Source organism: Danio rerio, chromosome 6 (genome assembly GCF_049306965.1).
Source record: "Danio rerio strain Tuebingen ecotype United States chromosome 6, GRCz12tu, whole genome shotgun sequence".
Lineage (NCBI taxonomy): Eukaryota > Metazoa > Chordata > Actinopteri > Cypriniformes > Danionidae > Danio > Danio rerio.
In genome coordinates, this window is record NC_133181.1 from 333,922 (window position 1) to 347,500 (window position 13,579).

The 13,579-nt window shown below is 43.0% G+C and overlaps 1 protein-coding gene across 16 annotated transcripts in view; it reads right to left on the bottom strand.

Moving 5' to 3' along the window:
- rbfox2 (RNA binding fox-1 homolog 2) overlaps window positions 1–13,579 on the bottom strand; it is a 45,202-nt gene that overhangs the window by 12,375 nt on the left and 19,248 nt on the right. For 10 of the 16 annotated variants that reach the window (XR_002458996.3, XR_012407285.1, XR_012407290.1 and 7 more), the window contains 4 exon segments: window positions 10,986–11,183; window positions 9,863–10,024; window positions 8,732–8,785; window positions 7,798–7,890 (listed from right to left, as the gene is read on the bottom strand). Coding sequence is in view for 6 of the 16 variants with exons in the window: in NM_214746.2 (NP_999911.2) it covers window positions 7,798–7,890; window positions 8,732–8,785; window positions 9,863–10,024; window positions 10,986–11,183 (507 nt within the window). In the remaining 10 variants the exon portion in view is untranslated. 16 annotated transcript variants of the gene reach the window in all.

A 13,579-nucleotide genomic window follows, 5' to 3' on the forward strand; every position in this document is an offset into this window, starting at 1 on the left:
GGATCCGTCATCACGCTTTTGGGATTTTTTTGTTTGCACCAACACAGAAAGTTTGACTTTGATTTGAAAACCTGTATTATTTTAGTTGGGTCAGCTGTTCGTGTGTTGTTATTACTTCTCCACACTGAACTCTGCTCAGCATGCTTTCCTTCATATCCAAAACTCTAAAACAATGAAAGCAGTCATGATGTACTCACCCAGCTGTGTTCTGCTGCTCTTATTTGTAAGGATGAATCACTCTCCATAATTCCCCGACGGAGGGCAGCGAGTTCACATATTGCCTATTTTGTCTATTAATTCCGATGGAGACATGCAAATAGAGGCTGATGCGCCCACGTTTTCCAGGCACACATCACTGAAAACAACTTTTCAGACTGTCCCAAGCAAACTGCACATTATCTGACTAGAACTAACCATTCAGCTTCACGCTTTATGGAATACACACATATTACAGTAATAGACTAATGACCTCAGATGAACAGAGCACTGTCAATTTAACAACGGAGGCGTGGCTGTCCACATTCACTCTGATGGGCTGGAATATGATGTAATATTCTCTGATTGGTCAAGCGGACGCCGAATGTTTTCCTAAAACGCAGCAATAACGAGGCATGGGTATGGTTAAGGTTTTACAGTATTACTACTATTATCGATACCACTTATCTGTTTTTTTATGGAAAAAACACCAAATTAAACAGAATTAACAACACCTTATTTTATTACGTTTTTAAATGTAAAACAAAACAAAACCAATAATTGTAAAACAAATAAATACAGTTTTTTTCATTAGAAGAATGTACAATAGTCTGTACGTAACCAAGTCGGGATCTCTCTTGGTTTATTTTGCTCCTGCAGTTGAAAACATCCTCTATGAAATGCAAAATGCAGTAAAATAATCAGATAATGTTCATTTTCACATAATAAGTTAACTGAGTTTTGGGAGTTAACCATGTAAAAATAAGCAGGTTTTTATTTCTTAATAAGCATATAGTCTATTATGAGGCTATTTATAGGGTTTATTAGTAAATAATGTAAAATATATTTTAATGTTTAGGATTTATTTACGCTACTGCAGAGAATATACTGTTTTCAATGTAACTGAATGTGTGTGTTTATCAAACTACTAATATTATACAAATTAAGAGAGACCTTATGTGATTGACTGCATGTGGATGATGATGTAGTTTAGTCAGGCAGTAGTAAATGTTTCATTCGTCTATCTGCAGTTAATGCACTTGTTAAAGATGCTGAGGCAGATTGCTTGTGTGTTTCTGTTTATACAAGAAAACAACCGGTTGTGTTTGTTGCAATAGGCATTGTCGGTGTTCACTTGGGAAAATACAACCTGTTAGTTTCCATTGGCCACTCTGCAAGCTTATGAGCTGTGTGTGCGCAAGTCTGTGTCACTAACTATGTGTGTGCGCTAAGCGAGTTTCGGTCCCCATCCCTACTAATAACGGCAATATAAACGAGGATCGTCTTCTATATAGAATGACGCCTTAAAGCGAAAGCGCACTAGTGCATAAACAGCTAATCAATTTAATTACATTAACAGCTTAATGTTTTTTGGTTTAAGTAAACCTAACCTGAACTTAAAAAACTAGAGTAAATATCATTGTCATAGAGGAGAACAGATGATTTTTATTCCAAATATTAAATTTAGTTGGCGGCGTCTGTGAATTTACCATTAATATGTGCAACTCTAATCAGGTTCATGTTTGATTTGCATCTAAACTAAGTTTGGCCACATGCGAACTTTCACCATTGTTTGTTTATGTACTGCCACATCAGCAAGTCACGGCTATTCCATGCTAAAATCAACATACAGCTGCAATCAGAATTATCAGCCCCGCTTTGAATCATTTTCTTTTTTAAATATTTCCCAAACAATGTTGAACAGATTCAGGAAATTTCCACAGTGTGTCTGATAATATCTGTTCTTCTGGAGAAAGTCTGATGTGTTTTATTTGGGCTAGAATAAAAGCAGTTTTTAAAAGTTTTATGTTAAGCTCAATATTATTGGCCCCTTCAGCAATATTAGTGTTGGATTGTCTCCAGAACAAACCACTGTTATACAATGACTTGCCTAATTACCCTAACTTTACCCTAATTACCCTAGTGAAGCCTTTACATGTCACTGTAAGCTGAACACTAGTGTCTTGAAGAATATCTAGTCTAATATTATGTCCTGTCATCATGCTGAAGAGGAAACACATCAGCTATTAGAGATGAGTTATGAACACTGTTATGATTAGAGATGTGCTGAAAAAACAACTCTGTTGAACAGAAATTAGGAAAAAATAAAAAAAGGTCTAATAATTTAATAATTACTTCAATTTCAGACGTCAGTAAGAGTTGACAACTAAATAAATAGATCAAATGTGACATTAAAACAGCTTCCTCAGTTGTGTTTCTCCACTCCTCAGCGAGTGTCCAGCTATATTAGAGATGAGCTGTAGTGTGATGCAGTATGTGTGATTACCGTGGTGCGAGAGTCAGGTCATGACGCCCAGCGCTAACCACAGATGAAGATGATGGAGGAGGGGGAAGATGGAGGGTTTAGTGTGAGTGTGATCAGCCATGGTCAGTGTGCGGGAGACGTGTTAATGAAGATGGAGAAAGAGGGAAGATCATTTCTGTCAGTGCTCTGTGGTCCTTAGCGACTATCATAGACATGAGGAGCTCACAAAGCTCTGATTCTCCCCAGGACAGACCTCGGGCGCTTACGCTAGCTGCTAACAGAAGCCGCTAGCTGGATGCGTTCGGCCAAACTGGGGCAAAACGAGGACGAGGGCTGCCGTCGTCTCCGCATGGGCTCTAAACGCATCTCTGATCCCTCCGAGAAATACTAACAAGATAATCAAGTGCGAAAACACACAGGAGAGCGAAAGACCACAGGTTGTAAAGCTGGGGGGGGCTGGAGTTTAGATCTCAGGGGTTGAGTTGTGGGATTGATGAAGCCGTACATACACAGACTTACCATGAGCCAGGAAACGGCGTGACGACACGCGAGCAGTTACCGTGGAGACTGACAACAATAACAACAACAAACACAGAAATCGTCAAGGGAACAGAAAGGAAAAGGAGAGAATGATCAAAAGAAAACAACAAAGCAAACAATGCAGAAGAATGAGCAAACCAAAGAGAAACGGGGAGACGCTCACACACACACACACACACACACATCTGCAGGAGAGCAAGTCTGCCTGTGGGGGCGCTAAAGAGCCTGCAGCCGCATTCGTCTGTGTCAGAGGAGGAGGAGGAGGAGAGAGGGACCAGTGATTAGAGGAACACACACACACACACACACACACACACACACACACACACACACACACACACACACACACACACACACACACACACACACACACACACACACACACACACACACACACACACACAGAGAGAGAGTCATGGGTGTGAAATGCAGCACAGAGCGAATCTGCGACCGACTCAAAGCTGGAGCTAAAGGCCAAAACAGAAGCAAGTTGAGATGAACGGATGGACGTCTGTCTGTCTACCAGAGCAGTTAGTGAGGCTGCTGACATGCCGGACTAATGACATCAGTCAGGGGGAGGGGCCTAATCAGTGACATCACAGACCAAATATAGACACAGGGACAGGAAGTGATGCAACACACAGGAAAGACAGTGAGTGCAGAGCTGGACAGACAGACTGGCGAGAGAGAGAGAGAGAGAGATGAGTGAAGAGTCTGATGATGTGCATCGCTCTCTCCACAGATCTGCTCTCCAGAAAACACAAACAGACATTAGGGGGTCATTACACACAACACAATCATCATGGCAGAGAGTTCTCTACAACATATCAGAGATGTCAATCAATGGCATTCAGAAAGCAAACCAATGAACTGATCTGACAGTGCCGCCGCTGCCGCTCACGAGACCCCTTTATTCTGCTCTCCAGTGAATCTGATGGTCTGAAACGCGTCGCTCAGACTCATGCAAACCCAGTGAAGCTGCGGCGCTGCGCTCCCATGCACACTCAGCCACGGACAGCAGGGGGCGCTGCGGAGTGCAGGACTCATGCAACTACACCAGGGGTGCCAAACACATATGCGCACGGCCCACACACACTGCAAACATGACTCGCCAACGTGGAGTTTGTGTCTCGCTTCTAGTCCAAACATCTCAACATCCTTCAATACAGAGAGTCAAGTCAAAATGAGTGAGCTCCCTGTAAAGCCAGATCAATAATCCTGTTTTACACACTCAGCAGCACAGTATAGGAGTTCAGTGATGTCTAACACTTGCTAAATTAGTCAAATAAGTAATAACCAAAATACAGAACAGCAGCGACCGTGAGTGTTCTCCGCATTCACCATGGGGAGGCAGCAGAAGCATCCATCTAGGAGAATTTACAAGCACAATGCAAAATAGAGAAGGAAATCCAACATCAGTGTCCACTAGCTCCTCCCCTTCATCACTAGCTCCTGCCCATAACCATCAGTAGCTCCTCCCCATAACCATCTGTAGCTCCTCCCTTTATCCAGTATCTCCTTCCCTTCACGAGTAGCTCCTCCCCACCATTTGTAGCTCCTCCTCTTCATAAGTGGCTCCTCCCCTTCAACTGTAGCCCCTCCACTTCATCATCAGTAGCTCCTCCCTTTCATCAGTAGCTCCACCCTTTCATCAGTAGTTCCTCCCCTTCACCATCAGTGGCTCCTCCCTTTTATCATCAGTAGCTCCTCCCTTTTCCAATAGCCCCTCCACTTCACCATCAGTAGCTCCTCCCTTTAAGCAGTAGCTCCTCCCCTTCAACAATAGCCACTCCACTTCACCATTAGTAGCTACTCCCCACAATCAGTAGCTCCACCCTTTCATCAGTGGCTCCTCCCTTTCATCATCAGTAGCTCCTCCCTTTAATCAGTAGCTCCTCCCCTTTAACAATAGCCCCTCCACTTCACCATCAGTAGCTCCTCCCTTTCATCAGTAGCTCCTCCTCTTCACAATCAGTAGCTCCTCCACTTCAACAATAGCCCCTTTACTTCACCATTAGTAGCTACTCCCCACCATCAGTAGCTCCACCCTTTCATCAGTAGCTCCTCCCCTTCAACAAAAGCCCCTCCACTTCACCATCAGTAGCTCCTCCCTTTCATCAGTAGCTCCACCCTTTCATCAGTAGCTCCTCCTCTTCACCATCAGTAGCTCCTCCCCCTCTGCTATGCAAGCAAAGCTGCTAGTGTAGAGTGTGTGAGGCGTTCAACATCACACACTTGTTTGTAACGGTTGACTAAGTGCATCATCTGTGTGTTTACAGTGCACTGCACACTATTTACACCACTACAGCTGTAGAGTAGGGCATATTTAAGCCATCTGGAACGCAACTATGAAGTTGTCCTCGTCTAGAAATGCTTCTTGTTTTAAGATGTTGTAGATATTTGGACTAGAAACAAGACACAAACTCAGAGTAGGAAGAGCATTATTTGCAGTGTGTGTGTGTGTGTGTGTGTGTGTGTGTGTGTGTGTGTGTGTGTGTGAGTGTGTGGTGGAGAATGGGCCTTCTTCATTGTCAGGAGAGCAAGTGAGCGCTTACGTGTGTGTGGTGTTGCGTAAGCAGAACCTTTTTAATTCACAGCTTTTGGGAACGTTTGAAACGGAATCTGTGGACAACAAATGAAACATATTATGGGTGAAAAGTGAATCTCACATGTCCTCATCACTGCACATGGACAGGCCTGCCATACAGGAAACACTAATCAAGACTGGAGAGATGTATTAGTGCTGGGCCAAAATTACTCACAATTAATCACATCCAAAATAAACGATTGTTCAGACATAATGTGTGTGTGTGTGTGTGTGTGTGTGCATATTTATTATAAAAACACACATGCATGCATATACACCTGAGGAAATATAACACACTCATTTATCATGTCAAAACCAGCTTATTTAGGATGTGATTAATCATGATTACTCTTCGCACAGCACTAATATTGTTTAAATCAAGGCTTTTTATGGTGAGAACAAATAAATAAACAAATAAATAAATCAATAATGATGAACACATTGAAGTGATGGTTTCAAATACACCACTCAAACAGGAAGAGCTGCAGATTTAGATCAAAGCAACTGAATGGTCAAATCCCTTTATTGCCTATTCTGACTTGCGGTTTGTAATTTTACATTATTACTCTGATATTAATACGTTTAGGACTTCTAATATTCACAATACTGTGTATGCACATTAAACACACAGTCTACTTACAATAAAACAGCCATACATTAACTTCATTAAAGATTAAAGTTATTAAATGCACTTCATTTACAGCAGTTTGATAAGTGGTGATGTACAGACAGACAGAATGTCTGGGTTACTTCACATTCTTACATATAATAAACAGATATTTGCCATATAGACATCTGATTACGGTCAAATTAAATCATTTAATAATCATAGTAAAGACAGAAGCAGCGCAGCTTCTTACTCAGAGTTTGCCTTGTTTCCAGTCCAAACATCTCAAAACTCCTAAAACAACACGCTTTTCCTAGACCAGCACAGAATCTAGTCTTGCTTTAAGACTGAAAATGAAGTGAGTTTTTCTTTAAAACAAGCACAATAATCTGATAATGGGGGAACATAAATAATGTCAAACTGAAAATAAGATGATTCTGCTTCCCTCATTGTCAACTGATTATTAATATATTGATTATTCTGCTTGTTTTACGCTAAAACTCTCGTCATTTTCACTCATTTCTGAAAACAGGACTCTATTTTGAGCTGGTCTAGAAAATGCTTGTTAATGTAATATTTGGGCTGGACACAGGCACAGACTCTGAGTAACGCAGTGTTTTCTCCTCAGCGGATGAAAACATTCGGTCCACATGACGCAACACTTTCAACAGTTTGACCTTTGACCTAAAATGAATTTGACACCCCTGATCTACACACTAACATTAGCGTTACCCCAAAAACAGACGTACAGACTGATCGAGAAATAAAAGAGGGTTTGAGGTGTGATTATCGGCTGAAATGAGCCAAAAGATGAAGTGGAATCAATCATTTCCCTGAGAGACAAACACAGGCAGCGTCTCATGCAGGAGATCCAGATCGAGAAAACACCCAGAGTTCAGCACTGCAACACGCTGCGCCTCACGAGGGAAACACACACGGCTCCATGCACACACACACACACACACACACACACACGGCAAGCTGCTTCTCATCCTCCAGAGTCACAGAACAATCTACAAATGCACTAAAACATCGAGTACACAAGCATCAGAGGAGCGCCGTTCTGTCACAGAATGCACACGGATGCCATAAAGAGACAACACCAAACGTCGTGAGGAGCATTCAGAATCATCAACAGTCCTGTGTGTGTGTGTGTGTGTGTGTGTGTGTGTGTGTGTGTGTGTGTGTGTGTGGGAATAAAAAATCCAAGCAAATGTTTCATGAACAAAACAAACAAAACAAAGCCATTCAAACCAGGAGAAAACAGAGACGGCATCAAACGCACGCGTGTGATTGGCTAACCGTGAGCATGCTCAGTACACAACAGAATCGAGGAACTCAAAGGGAAAAAAACAGAACAACCACATGCTGTTAATAACCCAGACAACAACCAATCCAAAAACAGCCCAGAAACTCACACCATCTGCAGTCCAGATGCAACCATGCATTGCTAAGCTCAAACACACATTCCCCATGATGCAGCGCGCGCACACACACACACACACACACAGCTGAGCATCTTGAGCATCAGTTTAAAGACAGGTTTGGTCAGGTAAGGTGTGAAATGAACATCAGGAGAGAAAGAAAGAGAGAAAGACTGACCTCGATCTTCCGGCCCTCCACGATGGTGCCGTGGAGCCTCTCGCGAGCCTTTTCTGCATCCCCGCTCGACTCGAACGTCACAAACCCAAAACCCTGCACACACACACAGCACACAGCAGCGGCTGACCTCAGCAACACACCAGCTCAAACAAACACTCCAGCTTCCTTGGTGAAACATGCTCATGTCATATCACCATTACTGTAAAACTGTGATCAGCTGAATGAACTGAAAATGGTTCTTGTTCTGGCAGAGTTACTGTTAGCTTAGCTTAGCATAGTGAACTGAACTGGATTAGACCGTTAGCATTTTTTGAGTTTTAATCATTTCCTATTTAGTTTTTTCAGTCTGCAAAACATGCTGTCCAAATATCTACAACTCTTAAATCAGTCAGTGTTCTCATCTAGTCCTGTTTTCAGAAAGAATGAGTCAAAATGAAGAGAGATTCATTCCTAAAATACGTCAAATAATCTGATACCGGGGGATACTGGTTTTTGCATTTAAATTGGCTGATTATTTTGCTTGTTTTAAGCTTTATTTTGTGATGCAGCTTGTTGCATCTAATTCATCTTGATTTATGAAAATTCAGAATCAAGATAAAAACTCCCAGTCGGAAAAGCATTTGTGCAGTGTGCAGGTGACCTGAACCACTGTCGAATCAATTCAGCTGATTACTTGTTCTGGCAGGGTTGTTTTTAGCTTAGCTTAGTATAATGAATTGAATCAGATTAGACCGTTAGCATGAAATTGCTTCTGAAATGCACAAAACACTTTTATTTGGATTATAATCTACAATATGGCGAGTTTTGGAGGTTGATCGTGTAAATTAGCACCTAATTACACAACTGCAACTATTTATTTGGGTCATTGTCAATGCAGTTAACTTGAATATAGTCTGATGATATTTTCAACAAGCAACTAAAAACGGTTTCTTACCTTTGAGCCCCTTTCATTGAAGATGATCTCCACATCCAGAATCTTTCCAAATTGCTAAAAAAATAATAAAAAACAGAGAGAGAGAGAGAGAGAGAGAGAGAGAGAGAGAGAGAGAGAGAGAGAGAGAGAGTAGTATTTATGTACTGTAAATGTGCAAAAATGTGAAAATATATACTTATGCAGTTTTTAAATGGAATGATTTGCACAAGATTCATGTACAATACAATTTGTGAAGCGGTATTTCAGTCTTTCAGTGCAGTGACACAGAGTTTTAGTCTTGTTTCTAATGCAAATGTCTCAAAAGTTGTAAATCAAGAAGCATTTTCAAGACAAGCAAAACAGGTAGTGGTGTTTTCAGAAAGAATGAGTCAAAATAAAGAGTTTAGATCTTAAAATATGCTAAATAATCTGTCAACAGGGGAAGTGGAATAATCCTGCGTTTGCTTTGACATGAGCTGATTCTGCTTCCCCCATCGGCAGATTATTTTGCTTGTTTAATTATAAAACTCTTCATTTTGACTCATTATGTCTGAAAACAAGATATTTTTTTACTTGTCCAGAAAATGCAGACTGATTTAAGAGTTTTGAGATATTTGGACTGGAAACCAGACTAAAACTCTGAAGTAAAGCGTTATTTGCAGTGCAACTATAGCTTTGTTTACCAAACGAGTGTCTCTAAATGGAATTTGATTGTAAACCTTAAATAAGAGGTTATTTCTTTATTTTAGTGTTAGGTTTTCAGCTCTCTCGAAATCATTCTGCGGATTATTTTTCCGCATAAACAGCAACAAAAAGCCTAAAAACATGTGCTTATGAAAGCCTGCAGGTGGCGAGTGCTCCAGCAGGGGGCAGAAGTGGCTCCTTCACACGTCACAGACTATAAAAGAATAATAACGCCTGAAGAGGGAAGCAGCATTCTCAATCCTCATCCTCACGCTCTCTCTAATGTTTGCTCCATTCCACTGTAAGTGCCCTACAAAGGGCACATCACAGGATAATCTGCCATGACTCAATGCGTGTTCAATTCTAAGACGTGATGATTACAGTCAAATAATTCACACTACTGTAACAAATAATCACGCGTGCAGATGTTTTACTGAGGTATTCTTGTTTTTATAATGCTTTATATACCCCGAACATCTGCCGCAGGTCGGGGTCTCTGAAGCGGAAGGGGATGTTGGAGACGTGGAGGCGTTTGGGGGTCCCTTTGGCTTCTGAAGAGTCTTCACGGATCGCTACAGCATTCGACACCAACACGAGCTGATTATCAGGCTGAGGAGAGGCATCCGACAGCTGAAACACACACACACACACACACACACACACACACACACACACACATTAACAAAACTCAGGAACATTGTGAATATTTGATGTGGTCACTACAGCAGCAGATTAATTGGTCTAAATTGGTTTATTGAACTTTAGTGTGTGTGTGTGTGTGTGTGTGTGTGTGTGTGTATAAGCAGAAACTAGACTGTCAGCTAGTGGACAGAATTATTTCTCATTCTTCATGCAATACTGCTGCACAACATTATCATTAATATCATTGTTTTGTGTGTGTGTGTGTGTGTGTGTGTGTGTGTGTGTGTGTGTGTGTGTGTGTGTATGCATTGGTTGGACACTGAAACTGAAACCCTGGTCAGTGTAGTGTTGTTGGTGTGATGCTGGTGTCTGATCTTCAGTCCAGCAGTAGAGCCGTGTGAAGCCTCATCAGCAGTCTTTCCACTATAAAGGCAGAGTTACGCGGTGGAGAAGACACAAAGCGGCCCACCCAGACTCCTGATGCAATACTAGCACTAAATGGGCGCTGGCTCACTGCCGAGGACTACCCAACCATTCTGGAGGACCATGTGTGACCCAGTGGGTCAATCACTGTGTCCTGAAGGTGGTGGTGTGTGTCAGGATGATGATGCAGCGATACACACAGCAGGACTGGAGACAGAGTGGTCTGATGAACATGACAGTGAAGCTGAACATCTCCCATGGCCTGCACAGCACCCAGAACCAAAGATTATTGAGCACTGGGCTGTTTTGGAGGAGCGAGTCAGGAAATGATGACAGTGGTTTTGTGGTCCAAGTGACATATAATCGTTTACCAACAGGAAGTTACTGTGTGTGTGTGTGTGTGTGTTGTTGCAGCTGGCCACTGGTGTGAGATCTCCATCTGTTGCTGGAGTGTTAGATCTTACATGTGTGCTGGGGCTGGAGAAGGTTGTGTGTGTGTGTGTGTGTATGTGTGTATGTGTGTTACCTGTGTGCTGGGGTTGGAGGCTCCGCTGCTGGTCCCCGCCACCGCCTCCGTCTGCCCGCTGCTGCTGTAAACGCTGCTGCCGCCGCCGCCGCCGCTGCTGAACTCCAGCGAGAGCCCATTCTGTGGAGGAGGAGGAGGAGGAGGGGGGAAGAACGGGACCACTGCGCCCTCCTCACCACACATGCTGTCCTGTGAGCCCTGCACACACACACACACACACACACACACGGGTTAATCGATCTACCCAGAGAGTGAGAAGAGTAACTCAGCTGGGTTAACAGAGCAGAAATGAGGCGGACTGAAGATGTGGAGCAGAATGACGGCTGTAAAAGCGGAGACGCTGCACTTCTGTCTGTCTGACGAGCCGCAGCAGCACATTCAATATTCACGAGGACCTCATGCATCATTTAGCATATGCGCCTACTACACACATGCTGTGAAGCTAACGCAACACACACACACACACACACACACACACACGCTCGATCATCCTCCCACTGTCTCTCCAGGTTGTGATGTTGATCATGGTGTTCTGATCAATGGTCTGGTGTTTTGACTGACTCTAAATGCGGTTTCAGGACTGCAGCGGTGATTCTGTGCCACTCAAAACGGTTTGGAAAGAAAAGCCTTGGATCTGTTTGAGCCCGAGGACGGCCGCGTGAGCATCCTCCATCATCAGTGAAACCCTGAGAGAGACTCGCACGTCTGCTCTATTCCTACATCTGTGCCTCAACCGAGCATCAGAGACTGATTCAGTGTCGTGTACGTCTAGAGGAAACGGGAGACTGATGCATCACATTAATATGAACTGAGCGTGTGCTAAAACATTCATTTTCCAGCAGCATCCTTATTTATCAGAGGTTGCAACAGTGGAATGAACCGCCAACCAGTCCAGCATATGTTTTACACAGCAGATGCTCTTCCAGCTGCAACCCAATACTGGGAAACACCCATACACTCATACACTAGTGCCAGTGTAGTTGATCAGTTCCCCTATAGCGCATGTGTTTGGACTGTGGGGGAAACCGGAGCACCCGGAGGAAACCAACGACAACACGGGGAGTACATGCAAACTCCACACAGAAACACCAACTGACCCAGCCAAGACTCGAACCAGAGACCTTCTTGCTGAGGCCACAGTGCTGACCACTGAGCCCCTGTGACGGCCCTCCCTCACAGTTTCAGTAGGGGATGTGTTTAGTCTCCGCCATGATGACAGAACTGAACGTCTGACTAGTGTTAGGCAAGACTCAGCTCAACTCAACAGCTTATAGACCATAAAATCACCAAGTTAAAGTGACCAAAACCCCAACTGAAAGAGCTTTAAGACTTTATGCATAAGAAAACCGACAGGAAATACTGTAAACATGAATATATAGAGTATAACAGATCCTGATGATGATCTGAGACACACGTCAGACTGAATCTCTGTGTGTGTGTGTGTGTGTGTGTGTGTGTGAGAGAGAGGGAAAACACTGATCTGTCAAGTGTGCATTCCTCCTGCAGCATCACTTCCCTACATGGCAGCAGATGAGAGCGAGCAGGAGAGAGAGAGAGAGAGAGAGAGAGAGAGAGAGAGAGCGAGTGATGAGCAGTGAGAGACGGATGCTGGTATTTATAGCTCAGTTCTCCTCATCAGCTATAAGGAACATTAATAATCCAGATTTCAGAAGTGAGGATTAAAGCTCTTCAGTCCTGCACCGCTGCATGTAATGCTCCACAGTTCTCTAGAGGTGTAGAGAGCGTCTGCGCTTCTGCTTAATGTAAATACATCAGGAATCAGTGTGCAGAACACACTCACATGATGATGGAGACTGAGCTGCTGCTGCTGCAGTTTACTGTACACATCCCTCAGTGTCTGCAGAACACACTGATGAGGGAACACACACACACACACACACACACACACAACACACACACACACACGTCACCGAAACTCAGACTCTAGCAGAGAATAATAGTGTTAGTGACACACACACACACACACAAACACACACACACACACACTTCTAAAATAATTGCCTTCAGTTATTCTCGAGGCCTTTATTAATCCATCAGTCAGACACTGAAGACAGTTTCATGAGAGTAGTGTGTGTGTGTTCAGTGTATGTGTGAGTTTGAGTGAGAGTGTGTGCATGCAAATGTGTGTATGTACGCGCATACGCAAGTGGTTTTGAGTTTGTTTTGGCGTGTGTGTGCATGCATATATATATATATATATATGCGTGTGTGTGTGTATGTATGCGTGTTTGTGTGTGTGTGTGTGTGCATGAGTTTATGCATGCAAGTAAATACAGTTGAAGTCAGAATTATTAGTCCACCTTTGAATTTATTTCCCAGATGCTGTTTCTCAGATTCAGGAATTGTTCACAGTGTTTTCTCTAATATTTGTTCTTCTGGAGAAAGTCTGATGTGTTTTATTTGGGCTAGAATAACAGCAGTGTTTAATAGTGTTAAAGTCATGTTAAGCTCAATATTATTCACCCCTTCAGCAATATTAGTGTTGGATTGTCTCCAGAACAAACCACTGTTATACAATGACTTGCCTAATTACCCTAACTTTACCCTAATTACCCTAGTGAAGCCTTTACATG